This window comes from Hypanus sabinus, chromosome 27, assembly GCF_030144855.1.
Source record: "Hypanus sabinus isolate sHypSab1 chromosome 27, sHypSab1.hap1, whole genome shotgun sequence".
NCBI lineage: Eukaryota > Metazoa > Chordata > Chondrichthyes > Myliobatiformes > Dasyatidae > Hypanus > Hypanus sabinus.
The window spans coordinates 14038217-14053981 of NC_082732.1; the positions used below are offsets into that span (position 1 = coordinate 14038217).

Sequence of the window (15765 nt, forward strand, 5' to 3'; positions counted from 1 at the left end):
GTCCTTGACTAAAGAGAATAGGTCCTTTCAGTTTAATGTTCCCAAGATCTACTGGATTCCAAAAAAAAACATGTTAGAGTTTGCCCAGGATCTGCAGACCATTGCATCAATGGAGACTGCACTTACTCACTGGAGCAAGGCAGATTGAGAGCAAAAAATCTTCTAAAATTATTTGTATTTCTTATTAAACCTGCTTCAAATTATCCTCAGTTGATTTTTCAAAATGTTTAGAGGATTTTCCTTCTTTATTTCATGTTTATTAGTTTACAATACTTCTAAATTTCAAACAGATGCAGAAAACTAGATTACTTTGTCAGCTAGAAAAGATAGATTTTGTTTTGTTGGGGAGGTTTGGGGATAGAGCTTTTCCTTTTCCATTTAGGGCCTAAGGAGTAGTAAGATAGACCCTCCAACATCTGGATTTGGTGGCAGTGGGGCATTAACTGCAAACTCCAGTCAAATAAGGTAGTTCATTAAATAGAAATACTGTACTGCTGGTCTTCTCACACTGTTCCATCTCTCCTCCAACCACCCACCCTACCTTTTAGCATTCAGCACACTGTGCCTTGAAATTCAGTCACAAGTACAGTAGAACTAAGTTAGGTTCTGATATTACCCAACTTATACAAATATATACCACCCAGCAGAGATTACAGTAAAATAAGCATGATTGGAAATAATAAAACTACACTCACCCATACTCTGATACTTCGGTAATTTAACTCCCAACATTATAATAATTACTAAACTTTGAAATTATTTATTGAGTACACTGTTTTAAGATGTTTTGACACCACTGGACAACAAAGATTTTGCTTCCTAAGTACTTCCAGGTGTATCTTACGGATTTTTGGCTGCTGATCATGAAAATCACTATGTAATTTCTGTATCATGCACCATTCTTTTGAAATCACTTATATTTGTTATTTCAATTCATCATTCAAATCAGAACAACCATTGCCAAGATTAAGGAAGGTAGTTTCATTGTTCCACAAATCACAAATAGGTCATCAATGACAGGCAATTCAAAGAACTTCTAGTGGAACTGGAGAAAATCGCATGGAAGGCAGTCAAGGGTGTTGTTGAAACTTTTCTTGGTGACTGTAGAGCACCAATACTTGTAGCTGGTTGACAACATGCTTCAAGTGTACAAAACCATGAAATGCAACATGTCACTAAAGATTCATTTTCTACATTCCTATTTAGTCTTCTTCCCTGCAAATTTTGGCACTGTCAGTGACAAGCAGGGTGAAAGGTTTCACCAAGACATTGGGGTCATGGAGAAATTGTATCAGGGCAACTGGAATCCATCAGTGCTGACTGATTATTGTTGGACGTTTAAGTTAGAAGCCTCAGACACTAAGTACAAATGAAAATTATTAACAAAACATTTTTAGCTTAGTTGAACTATTGCAAAGCATCAGCATCATTATGCAATTAAACATATTCAGTATTACTTATATTCAGTAAAAGTTAATTTCTTGTTTCTCCAAATTCCTACATGATACAAGTAGTCTAAAATTATATTTGTGCTCAGCTTCAAGCGGTCTATCATAAACAAAAAAAAAATATTCTGAGGAAGCAACGCTTTCGAAAGAAATTGTTGTCCAATGTACTCTGATGGGGACCTTTACATTTAAGTCCTTAAGGTCCTTGGTTCCTTAAAAATGCCATAGCAGGGGAGGTAGTGGGGTAAGTTCCCACTACGGAAATGCTTCCAATGGCGTCTATCTCAAATAGCCTCTGACAGCCAAGGCCAACTCCTGTCTTTCACTACTAAGCCCAGTGGAAACATTTATACTGATAGGAGAAAGGGAAAGGCAGTTTAGTGGCACCTTAAAACCATTCGCTTTAGGCAAATGGGGGCTCGTCAGCCATGGTGGGCAGCCGATCTATGAGAAGGAAAGCTCTGACCTCAAACCTCTGCTGCCTGGAGGCTATGCCCACTCATGGGAAAGGCTTTGGGAGTAAACACCGGGAAAAATCTGGAGCTGGAATCCCTAGGGTAGTCCTACATTGAGTTCAACACTGACTGGCAGCTCCTGTGACATCACTGATACCAAATTGCATCAGTCTTTGGATCATCAGCTACATGGAGAGGGGGAACCTGCTGCATGGGTAACTGCCTACTCTCCACATTGCACTGCCCTGGCTTGCATATCACATAGACAGCTAGGACGCAACTTCCACAGTTGACTCTGAGGGCCTCAAGATCCATTTTCAATTCATTATAGTATTTCTAATGCAACCATCGATCTCTGCAACCTCAACACAGATGAACAGTTGAACTAGACAAAGTGAATCAACATTATGCTATGTCTTTACTTGATAATAATTTTGAACTTAATAAAAATAGAATTAAGCCAAAATAAAGGAAACAAGATTCCAAAAAAAAAAGCCAAATGTCAAAAAATAAAGGTTAAGTTGTACCTGTGGGGGAACAGAATGGTCAGCACTGAAGGTTTGAAATTTAAATGGAATATACACAGTCTCTTTGGGTCGCAGGTAGATTTTTGGGTACTGCACACCTCCGTCAACATGGAACATGTCCTCTTCCAATGGGGTCAATACTTTGCTGAGGTTCTTGAAGTACTTCCATTCTCTGCTATTCACAATGACACTAGAAACAATGAAAGAATAAAACAAATTAATAAAAAGAACCAATATTACCCATTCAGCACTCAAGTAATATCTTGGCTGGTCCTTTACCTCAGTACTTCTTTCATCCACTAAACCCACATCTTCCCTTCATATCAAAAACTGTATTAGGCTCTGAAATGAATATTCTTACTAACTGAACATCCACCGCCCTCCTGGGGACAGAACTGCAAAGATTCACTACCTTCTGTGAACAATTTCTACTTAGTTCTATTCTGTACATCTCCTTTTTTAAGATTGTGTCTCCTGATTCTGTTCAATGTAACCAGGTAAGACATCATCCCCGCACCTTCCCTCCCTTCATTTCACATGCTGCAATGAAATCCCCTTTCTGTGTCAGTGATTTGTATTCAACGACATCCAACTCTCTTTGAACTCCAACACCTTCCCTACTATTATCATAAAAAATACTGCAGTTTTCCTTTTAATTCTCAAAGTGGATAACCCTTATATTTTTACAATATTCCATAAAGCAGTCAGCACAATCAAAGACCCCTCCCAACTTAGACAATCTCTCTTACTCCCTCTTCCATCAAGCAGAAGATACAAAAGACTAAAAGCGCATACCACCAGGCTCACGGACAGCTTCTACCTTGCTGTTATAAGACTATTAAATGACTTCCTAGTATGATAAGATGGACTCATTACTTCACAATCTACCACATAATCATCTTGCATCTTATTATCTTAACTGCACTGCATTTTCCCTGCATGTTATTATTTACCTTGTACTGCAATGCACTGTGAATTGATTTCAAAAAAAGTAAATTTATTATCGAAGTATATATCTGTCACCACGTAGAACCCTAGGATTTGTTTTCTTGTAAGCATTCTCAGGGCAAAGGCGGGTTAATGGCACCTCACTACAGGCAGATGGGGGCTTGTCAGCTGTGGTTGGGAGTTCGCCTAGGAGAAGTAAAACTCTGATCTCAAACCTCCACTACCTTGCAGCTATACCAAAACTTGGGGAAGACTTCAGGAGTAAACCCCAAGTGAAAAATTCAGAGCTGGAATCCCTAAACTGGAGTCCCTACACTGAGTTCAACACTGACTGGCAAATCCAGCAATACTGCTGGTACCACACTGTGTCAGTCTTTGTCGCTCCTTTGGACTTATCAGATATATGGAGAGTGGAGCTTGCTACATGGGCAACAGCTTGTTTTCCATATAAGTACCATAATAGAATGAAGGATAACACCCAACAGGGTGAACAAATGACTAATGTACAAAAGACTACAAAGCTGTGCAAATACAAAAGAGAAAACTCAAATAATAATAATAAATAAGCTACAAATATCGAGAACAAGATGAAAGTGAATCCATTGGTTGTGGGAACAGTGCTGGGCAAGTGTAGCTGGTTTAACAGGGATGTTAGAGGGATAATAACTGTTCTTGAACCTGGTGTTGAGAGTCCTGGGGCTCCTGTACCTCCTTTCTGATGGCAGCAGTGAGAAAAGAGCATGACGTGAGGTTGGGGGTCCCTGATGATGGATGCTGCTATCCTGTGATATTGCTCCATATAGCTGTGCTCAATGGCACAGAGGCCTTTACCCATACAATGATGGACTGTGCCATATCCATTACATTTTCTGGAATTTTCTTTTCAAGGACATTGGTTCTTCCATATCGGGCTGTAATGCAACCTGTCAATATACTCTCCACCACATATCTATAGAAGTTTGTTGTAGTATTGGATGACACAGTGAATGTTCGCAAACATCTAATGAATTAGAGGTGCTGCCATACTTCCTAGTTGCACTAATGTGCTGAGCCCTGGACAGATTCTCTGAAATTGTAACACAGAGGAATTTAACATTGCTGATGCTCTCCACCTTTGATCCCCTGATGAGAACTGGTTCATGGACCTCTAGTTTCCTCCTCCTGGTCAATAATCAGCTACATGGTCTTGCTGACATTGAGTGAGAGGTTGTTATGGCATAAATCAGCCAGATTTCAATCTCTCTTTCCTATATGCTGATCTGTAATCATGTTTGATTCAGCCAACCGCAGTGGTGTTATCAGCAAGCTTTAACATAACATTGGAGCGTGGTTAGCCTCACAGTCCTAAGTATAAAGAGAGTAGAGCAAGGGGCTAAGCACAGAGCCTTGTGGTGCACCTGTGCTAATGGAGATTATGGAGAAGATATAGTTGCCAATCTGAACTGAATGGAGTCTGCAAGTGAGGAAATCGAAGCTCCAATGGCACAAGGAAGATTGAGACCAAGGTCTTGAGGCTTATTGATTAAGTTTAAGGGAATGATAGCACTGAATGTCAAACTGTAGTTGATAAAGAACAACCTGATGTATGCATTTTTGCTGTCCAGATGTTCCAGGGTTGAGTGTATAAATAGAACAAGCTTTTCACTGTACCTTGATGCTTGTGACAATAATAAACCAATTCAAATTCCAATCTCATACCCAAGAAAAGACAGACAAGAATGTCTGATGAAACCTGAGGTAGATATTTTCCCCATCTACTGTGTGAGACATTTGTGAGTACCCATTTGCTGAAGACTTAAAAAAAGGATGGAAAGAATCAAAGGCTGAAAAGAACAATGAAATTTTTACCTAGCAATTTGCAATAACTTTTGCAGAAAATATTCGTTTTTTAGTTGAGGAACACTATACAAATCACATACTTAGGCACATTTTTCACAGATGAATAATCACTAGATATGGCCTCTTGAACAAAAAACTTAAATCTCCCCAATCTCCTACATCCAACTTTAATCCTCATTTTAGAAAATTATAGTCAATAGCTTTCGCAAAGCAAGTTTGCTAGGGGCCAACAGTAAGAAGCTAGATTCTAATTAAACCATTATTTTTACAGTAGGTAGATGTTGGAACCCAGGCTTCATGGTGTTGTCGGAAGAGCAGCATACCTGAGTTCTGGATGTTCACATTCAATTGTTACAGTGTGTTGAACATTGTAAGGATTTTTCAGAGTAAATTCAAAAAACTCTGCATTCCCAAGTGTGGAGTACAATGTGAACTGGGTGGTAATGGCCTGAGATAACATCTTGCTGATCGCCTCTGCTTTAGTTTGCTCACGATACGCCTCTATGAGCAGTAGGTCTCGTTCATGCTGAATCCGTTCTTCTCGCTTTGCCTGGAGCAGAACACAAATTATCAATCAGAAGAACAGACTACACACTGTTTGGAACCCCTGGTGCTTTCTGAATTTAATTCAGAGTCTTTAGCAATACATAGCAGGACTCTGGGGATTTTACAGTGAATTCTAAGTCACTGCAAGTGAAATGCAACGCTCCACCTGTCCCACCATCATGTACTGTACAAGTTCCTCATTTTGTAGCCCATCAAACTTCTTGTTTGTAACTAAAGCCTTATGAGGCATCACTGATATATAGATAAGAACTTAAATTCACAAGGGTAATTAAAAATGTTTTAATATAGATTTAAAATGTAATATCTGAATTAGTAAGTCATTGAGTAGATTTCAAAAATATCTTTAAGATATTTAAGATATATTTAAAAATTAACAATCTAACAAAGTTTTTGTTAATGCAATCCCTTAAATTAACAATTAATTTAAAACAATTTTTTAAATCTCTAAAATCGTAAGTCTGTTAAATAGATCGTAAAACACATTTTTACATTAATATGCTAGTTAAATCAATTCCTTAAGCGTTATTACTGCCAGATATTTATTGTCTTAAATCTTTTTTATAAATTGCAGCTCCTCAGAGTTGCCTCTAAATCTTCCGCTGCATTTAAACTGTAATGAAATTTACAGCAATTAATCCAAGTATGAAGTGTCATGATTATCTCCATCCTGATTTGAATATCACCGACATCATAAGGATGCATAGAGTTGGGGGCTGATGTATTAGCATGGATAGAAGATTGGTTAACTAATAGAAAGCAAAGAGTTGGGATACATGGGTGTTACTCTGTTTGTCAATCAGTGGTAAGTGGTGTGCCACAGTTGCGTCTGCAACTGTCAACGATATACATTAACGATCTGGAAGAGGGAACAAGTGTAGTATATCTAAGTTTGCTGATGATTCTAAATTGAGTGGAAAAGCAAATTATGCAGAAGATACAGAGAATCTGTAGAGAGATATAGATAGGTTAAGTGAGTGGGCAAGGGTATGGCAAATGAAGTACAATGTTGGTAAATGCGAGGTCATCCACTTCGGAAGGAAAAATAAAAGAGCACATTATTATCTAATTGGTAAAAAAAAAATTGCAGCATGCTGCTGTGCAGAGGGACTAGGGGGTGCTTGTGCATGAATCACAAAAGGGTAGTTTGCAAGTGCAGCAGGCTATCAAGGAGGCAAATGGAATGTTGGCCTTTATTGCGAGGATTGAATTTAAGAGGAGGAAGGCTGTGCTGCAACTGTACTGGGCACTGGTGAGGCTGCACCTGGAGTACTACGTGCATTTCTGGTCATCCCAACTTGAGGAAGGATATACTGGCTTTGGAGGCAGTGCAGAGGAGGTTCACCAGGTTGATTCCAGAGATGAGCAGGTTATGAGGAGAGATTGAGTCGCCTGGGACTGTACTCACTGGAATTCAGAAGAATGGGAGGAGATCTTATAGAAACATATAAAATTATGTAAGGGATAGATAAGATACAGGCAGGAAAGTTACTTCCACTGGTAGGTGAGACATAGGTGAGATCTAGGGGACAGAGCCTCAAGATTCAGGGGGAGTAGATTTAGGATGGAGATCAGGAGGAACTGCTTTTTCCAGAGTGGTGAATCTGAGGAATTCTCTGCCCAATGAAGCAGCGGAGGATACCTCAGTAAATATATTGAAGACAAGGTTGGATATATTTTTTGCATAGTAGGGGAATTAAATGTTATGGGCAAAAGGCAGGTAGGTGGAGTTGAGTCCATGGTTAGATCAGCCATGATCTTTTTGGCAGAAGCAGGTTCGATGGGCTAGACGGCCTACCTCTGCTCCTATTTAAGTTCTTATCATTAGCATGGCCTCAGAAGGTGCACTGAATTAGAAACAACTTCAGTATTTTAGATTCAATCGAAATAAGCACAGAAATCTAGAAATTACCATCAAGTCCACACAGTGAATACCACTGGTATTGCCATGATTATTACTACAAAATTCAGGAGTACCTTCTGTGAATGGATGTGAACTTCTAAATGTCCAGCCTCAAATATCCCAGGATACTGCCTTCCATCATTAATGTTGGATTATGGAATATTTTTCTACATTCAGAAAGCATTTAGTTCGGATTCATTTTATCTTTTATTTGTTTTTACATAATTTCAAGGTATTGTTTGAAGATCAAAAATTATTTTGTTGGGAATTCTTAACTCTATGTATCTTACCAAACTATGGCTCTTTGACTGAAGATGCGTGCCAGACTCAAGCCGTCGAACAGACATCATCCGGTTCAGCTTCCTTCTGCGAATAACCTCTGCCTCACTGTCCAATTGCTTCTGCCCATAACTATCAATTCTTGCTCTTGAAAAAAGGACTGAGGCCAGCTCACTATCCTGGTCCACCAAACGCTGTGCTCTGTGTGTATTGTTAGCTGAAAAAAATGTACAGAATAACTGATTGAAGAGAGGTATGAAGGTGATTTCCTTATAAGACAAAGCTCTGTCATGTTTTGGTAACTGAAAGGATGATTTAAGCAAATTGAACAGCAACTTGAAAAATGGATTTGGAAAAAAAATGACTGTAAGACTATGAGGGAAGATGTACTGGAGTACATAGGAAGATTTAATAGGATGATGATTGGGCTCTATTCCCTGTCAATTAGAAGATTAAGAGCTACTTTAAGTGATGTTTTCAGATATTAAGGCAGATAAAAAAAATATTATGGTCGCAGAATCTGGGATAGGATCATGCAGTCTAAAAATTAGAACTAGGTTTTCAGAAAAAGAGACCTGCATGGAGGTTTGTGACCAGTGGTGTGCCTCAGAGATCTGTTCTGGGACCTTTACTCTTTGTGATTTTTATAAGTGACCTGGATGAGGAAGGGGAGGGATGGGTTAGTAAGTTTGCTGATGACACAAAAGTTGGAGGTGTTGTGGAGAGTGTGGAGGGCTGTCAGAGGTTACAGCGGGACATTGATAGGATGTAAAACTGGGCTGAGAAGTGGCAGATGGAGTTCAACCCAGATAAGTGTTAAGTGGTTCATTCTGGTAGGTCAAACATGATGGCAGAATATAGTATTAATGGTAAGACTCTTGGTAGTGTGGAGGCTCAGAGGGATCTTGGGGTCAGAGTCCATAGGACGCTCAAAGCAGCTGTGCAGGTTGAATCTGTGGTTATGAAGGCATATGGTGCATTGGCCTTCATCAATCTTGGAATTGAATTTAGGAGCCGAGAGGTAATGGTGCGGCTATATAGGACCCTGGTCAGACCTCACTGACCAGAACTGTGCTCAGTTCTGGTCGCCTCACTAGAGGAAGGATGTGGAAGCCTTAAAAAGGGTGCAGAGAAGATTTACAAGAATGTTGCCTGGATTGGGGAGTATGCCTTATGAAAACAGGCCTTTTCTCCTTGGAGCGACGGAGGATGAGAGGTGACCTGATACAGGTGTATAAGATGATAAGAAGCATTGATCATGTGGATAGTCAGAGGCTTTTTCCCAGGGCTGAAATGGTTGGTCAAGAGGTCACAGGTTTAAGGTGCTGGGGTAAGTTTTTTTTTACACAGAGTGGTGAGTTGGGCTGCCAGCGATGGTGGTGGAGGTGGATATGATAAGGTCTTTTAAGAGACTTTTGGATAGGTATATGGAGCTTAGAAAATTAGAGGGCTATGTGTAAGCCTAGTAATTTCTAAGGTAGGGACTTGTTCGGCACAACTTTGAGGGCCGAAGGACCAGTATTGTGCTGTGGGTTTTCCATGTTTCTAAAAAGAAAACAGTAATAGAAATTATCTTTCACAAATTACTACTGATGCTATTTTAATTGTTAATTATAATTCTGAAATGAATGGCTTTGTAATAACTAAAAATATTAAGTGGCATGTTACAATAAAAGGTAAATGTGGTTAGGTTATATACTAACCTTGATCTCACAAGGGCAAAAGTGCTACTCTCTTTATGCTAAATATAAACAGAAAATGCCAGAAACCCAGGCAGCACCTATAAATCTGTAATAACTCTGATGGACTTTTAAACTTTTTTATTAATGTTCTCCCCTGTTCTCTTACTCTAAATTCCATCATTAACTCATTAACCAGATAATTTTATCCATAGCTAATCCACACAGCCTTGCCCTATCATAGATATTCACTTTGTACTACCCATCCTTTACCACTCTCTCTTTAACATAAATAAGCTTGTTTGATCTCTTTCACAGTTCTGACTAAGAGGCTTTGATCAAAAATATTGATTCTATTTCTCTTTCCACAGGTGCTGTTGGAGCAACTAAGTACTTCCAGTACTATTTCAGACTTGCAGCAAATGTATTCTTTTGCTTTTCATTCCTTTTACTATGTACCTTTCAGTGGAACTAATTACATAGCTCAATGTTTCAATGGTCAAAGCTTCTGATACTATGAAAAAAAGGGAGATAATCCTTATTAGGGAAAATTGTTATAGTTTCTAAGAGACTGTAAACTTTATTAATTTTTTTTCTGTGAGCATTGACTACAAATACACATGAATTTAATGATGATCCTTTTAAAATTCCAGCAATGGAATGAAAAAGTCTAAGAAAAATCCAATGTAAGAGTAATTTACTCCCAGCTGAGGGGAAATCCAGCCGTATATCTGGGAAATACCAACGTTGGATAGATTAACTGAAGAGATAATGAAACCTCATAGAGCCTTATATCTCTTTTATCTGTCTACTATTCACAAAGGCAAAGTTTCTATTGTAGGACTGGCACTGTCAGATTATATTACAAATCTTCCCCTTGAAAATCTAAACATTCAGATCCTAAATATTTATAGCCTACATCATATTGCATAAGTATGGTGTGAAAAGAGTGTGTGTTTAGGAGGAAAGAGGCATGCTATTTAAACTAAAAAGTGCATGTGATTTTGTGAAAGATGAATATAAAGGAAGTGAATGTACATGTTTCTTGATACCAATATGCTGAAGACACACAGTGATTAAGGTTTTGATTATGTGTCAGCGAGCCACAAAAAATTCTATGGCAGCTTTTGAAGAAGCAGGGTCCAGTCAGATGAGTTGATTATTCATCTTTCTTCTTTGTCATGTAATCTTTCTGTGTGAAAAATGGCTGCTGCATTTGTCTACAAAGTTAATGTAGCTCCACATTCACAGCACTTCAAAGTAACTCAAAATAATTGAAGCTTCGTGTGTTATTTCTGAAAGATAACAACAGTGGTGGTAGTATTCTGCTAAACATGTAGGACATAGAATTTTCTCTGTATTTGAAATAAAGCTGTGCCCTTGGTGAATAATTATGTGCTTATATTTTTGGATAAAAATAACTATCCAGTACAGGATATACAATTTACTCAAAATATATAGTGATGATCTAAAATAAGATGGTAAGCCATTCAGGACAGAGATGGGAAAACATCTCTTCATCTGGAAGGGAGTGAATATGTGGAATTCTTTACCCAAGTGGGTCACGGAGGTTTAGGTACTGAATATTTTCAAGATTGGGACAGAGAAGTTTTTTGGATATTAAAGAATCAAGGGATATGGTTCTTGCAGCAAAGTTGTGCCAGGCTATAAAGTAATCATGATTTTATTAAGTGGCACAGTGGTGTGGGTACAAGGAGACAAATAAAATAAATTAGATCATAAAATTGAATGGATTCAAGAACAGATGCATAAAAAGTGTTGGTTGTACCAAGTACCTTTGAAGTAAACAACTAGAAATGTTTCATAAATATTATAACTTGAATGAATTCAATATCATGAAGCCTTAACTGATTTTTTAAGATGTATCTCTGTAGCAAGCAAACATAAGAGTGAATATATGGATAGTTTTCCAGAATTTAATAGAGAACTCAAAAAATACAGGAACTGTATTATTTCATTACATACATTAATAGTGCTATATATGAATAAAATGTATTCTGTTTACTATACGGAATGTCTACACAACTGCCTGTGTAAAAGTGCACTTACACTGTAAATGTATCATTAAGTGTCTTGTGCTTACACAAAGGAATGAGATAAACAGGTTGAGCAATACTTGATCAATGATTTACCAGTTAGTCTTTTCACATTCACAGTATACAAACTCCCTCCAGAAAACCCACTGATCGCATTATGGGCAGAAATGACTTTCGACTGAAGGAAAGGCAAGGAACTCTTCTCTCTTGGCTTACTCTGGTGACCTATGGAGATAAAGTTATAACAACAAAGTTATAACTTCACTGTGTTGATATAAGAAGCACTGTAGTCTTTTCAGATGCTCTTTGAAATGTTTATTTATTTAAAAACTGCATTCTGTTCAACGAAATCTCCTCCACTAACACTTAAGTTGTAACTTTAACTTACTGAAGCACTGTGCACATTGATACATTGATCAAAATATTCCCAGTCAAACAATTAATCAATGAACATAAATTGATTGCAATCCTTTTAGTATCAAGCAGCCTTTATAAAAATAAGAATTAATAGATTTGTATCTGACAACTAACAGGACCTCTATAATGCCCTGGACTGCAGTAGAAAACTTCAAACTCTCACTGCGGTAGTTAGAGGGTCCTACCTGATTTACAATCATCCAATGGACACGAAGAGCAGGGTGAGCTGCTTCAACATCTGTCACCTGAAAGGACTTACATTTACTGTGATGAAGTGCTTTGAGAAGTTGGTCATGGATTGAATTAACTCCTGCTTGAATAAGGACCTTAAGCTGCTACAATTTGCCTACTGCCACAACACGTCTACAGTGGATGCAATCTTACTGCCTCTCTACTTGACCTTGGACCGCCTAGACAAAGTAATACCAATAAATATCAATCTATTGTTTATCAACACCATCATCCTCTCAGTACCAATCAACAAGCTTCAAAACCTGAGCCTCTGTACTGTCCACTGCAATTGGATCCTTGATTCCCTCATTGGGACACCAGTCAGTGGAGATCAGTGATAACATCTCCTCCTTGCTGACAATCAACACAGATGCACCTCAGGTGTGTGTGATTAACCCACTGCTCTACTTTCTCTATACTCATGACTGTGTGGCTAGGCACAGCTCAAATGCCATCTATAAATTTGGCAATGACGTAACTATTGTTGGCAGAATCTCAGATGGTAATGAGGTAATGATGGTACAGGTTGACTGTCTGAGTGAGGTTGCAGCAACTTTGCCCTGAACATCAGTAAGACCAAGGAATTGATTGTGAAGTTCATGAAGGGAAAGTCAGGAGAACACAGACAAGGCATCATTGAGGGGTCAGCAGAAGAAAGAGTGAGCAGCTTTAAGGTCCTTGGTGGCGTCATCTCAGAGGATCTGTCTTGGACCAACAACCATGTAGAAACACAAAGAAGGCACACTAGCAGCTATACTTCATTAGGAGTTTAAGCAGGTTTGGTATGTCACCAAAGTCTCTAGCAAATTTCAACAAATGTACAGTGGAAAACATTTGACTTGTTTCATTAGGGCCTGGTATGGCACTCCACCTTTGCCATTCCCCACTTCATGTTAATAAATATTGTGCAAAAGTCTTAGATACCCTAGCTATATATATATATATATATATATACACATAACACTTTTGCATAGTGCTGTAGATCATTCACTCTAATATAGGCAACATCCTTTTGAACCTCTTCTGTCCCCCTCTCCAAAGCCCCACATCTTCATGTAATGCATACAATACTTCAAACGTGGCCTAACTAAAATTTTATGCAACTGCAACTTGATTTTCATACCCGGCTTGCTGTGCACCTTCTTTCCCATCCTATTCACTTTCAGAAAGATGTGGACTTGCACTCCAAGATCCCCCTGTATATTAAGGATCTTAAGGATCCTGCCATTTACTGTATACTTTTCTCTTACTTTTGACTTCACAAGCAGCAACACCTCACACTTATCCAGATTGAACTCCAAATGTATCCTTTGACAATCCTCCTCACTAATCGCAACCACATCAGTTCTTGGGTCATCTGTGAACTTACTAATCAGCCCACCTACATATAATATGTATAACTTCTGTCTGCTCTACAGTTTACTATGAGATATAACCACAGATTGTGAGTTGCATCTGTAATAGCTAATTTCAGTCAGTAAATCCAGAAAAAGCTGACATACACCAGATGGCATCAAGAGCTGCACACAAACACCAAGCAAATATCAACCACACCAATGGAAAATGTGTCCATGCCAATTTCCCAACAGTCACTAATTGATCTAAGAATAATCATCAGTGCTGTCTAATTCAATCCCACATCAAAAATTATGGAAATAGGTAAATTTCCAGGTATTCAGTTTTATATTGCAGACCTTAAGCATTGTCCCACTAGATCAACAATAGTATAATCATGCAAGATAGAACATAACACTAGCTCCAGCTCAATGATTTATATATCTTTTACAACCTCAAGTACTCTACAGGGAACAAAATTATTCTGAGACTGATGTAATATAGATTAGACCGCAGTCAACAGCGCACAGCAAGGACACATGCACTGAATGTGTTCATGACCAAATAATTTTAGTGAAGTGAATCACTAATGTCTGGGACACTAGTGGTAAGTCTCCTCCACTTCCTCCAGCAGTGTCACAGAAGCACTTAAATATTCTTGAGATTACTAATGGATACAATGGGGTCTTTTAAGTGACTCTTGGATAGGTACATGGAGCTTAGAAAAGTAGCGGGCTATGGGTAACCCTAGGTAGTTTCTAAAGTAAGTACATGTTCAGCACAGCATTGTGGGCCGAAGGGCCTGTATTTTGCTCTAGGTTTTCTATGTGCTATGTTTCTACTATAAATTCAAAATCTCACCTGAAAACAACTCTGGAAATTCAGCATTTCTTTGGTGTTGCTCTGATCTGTCTGCTTAAATTTTGAGCTGATATATCCTAATCTGGGCTTGACATACAACTTCCTGATTTAGCATAAACTCTAAAGAAGTAAAACTTAGTCACTCCAATTCTAGAATACTGATCATCTACTAAACAGTCAATATATCAGAGACAAGTGATGCTAAAAATAGTGAGTGCACTCTTTTGATATCGGATCAACTTTCTCAGCATATTATCACACTAGTTAAAAAGGAGGGAGAGAAGGCAAAATTATGGGGGAAATGCTGTAGTTCTGTAGACATGAAATAATAAAGTATACGGAAAATCAACGGCAAAGTCAAATGCATACTGAAGTATTTTGATCATTGGATTAAAGGTCCTTAAGTCCCGGCAACATACTTGCAATCTTCCTCTGCACTCTTTCAATCTTATTGATATATTTCCTGTATGTAGATGATGAGAGCTACACACAATACTCCAGATTTAGCCTCACCAATTGCATATACAAATTCAGCATATTATCTAACTCCTGTACTCAAACTCTGATTTATTAAATGGAACCATTGAATATTAAAGATCAATATGCCAAAAGCCGTCTTTATGACCCTATCTACTTGTGACACCACTTTCAAAGAGTTTGTAAGAATAGCATGGCCACATAAAATTGTGATAGCATTAGAAAGAGAAGTAGGAAAATATTCTTGGTGAACATGGCTGAAGGATATAGGATATACATTTTAGAGAAATATCATCTCCCAGAGTTTGATGAAATTGTGGAATTCTCTTCAACAGAAATAAAATTATGGCCAAATCATTAAATTAACTTATATCAAGGAGCTGGATATAGTTATAATGCTTAAAATGTCAAAGGACATAGGGAGAAAACAGGAAGAGAGTAGTGAATCTGAATGATCGGTTCAGGAGTCTGATGATTATAAAGTCCAAAGGCCAACTCCTCCTAATTTCTAGATTTTTATATTTCAATACTGATAGTTATTTACATCTATTTCCAGAAGTCAAAGAATCATTTTTGATTCCACATTCCTCTCATGGCAATATTCCTAGAGTCCCAGAAATGTTTTCTCATGAAACCTCTCTGGAAGTACCACCAGCAGAACAGTAACGTTCAAATGAGCATAAAGTTCTGTTTTCCTGATTGAAACATGGTTCAGCCAATCTTCCAATTACTAACACAAGAACAT

General features: G+C 38.2%; 1 protein-coding gene across 4 annotated transcripts in view; it reads right to left on the bottom strand.

Annotated features, from left to right (window-relative positions):
• nphp4 (nephronophthisis 4) overlaps nt 1-15765 on the bottom strand; it is a 417576-nt gene that overhangs the window by 48299 nt on the left and 353512 nt on the right. For 3 of the 4 annotated variants that reach the window (XM_059951738.1, XM_059951740.1, XM_059951736.1), the window contains 4 exons: nt 11796-11924; nt 7975-8180; nt 5541-5767; nt 2431-2620 (listed from right to left, as the gene is read on the bottom strand). In XM_059951738.1, coding sequence (XP_059807721.1) covers nt 2431-2620; nt 5541-5767; nt 7975-8180; nt 11796-11924 — 752 coding nt within the window. The remainder of the gene's footprint in view (nt 1-2430; nt 2621-5540; nt 5768-7974; nt 8181-11795; nt 11925-15765) is intronic. The other variant, XM_059951739.1, reaches the window with a different exon arrangement.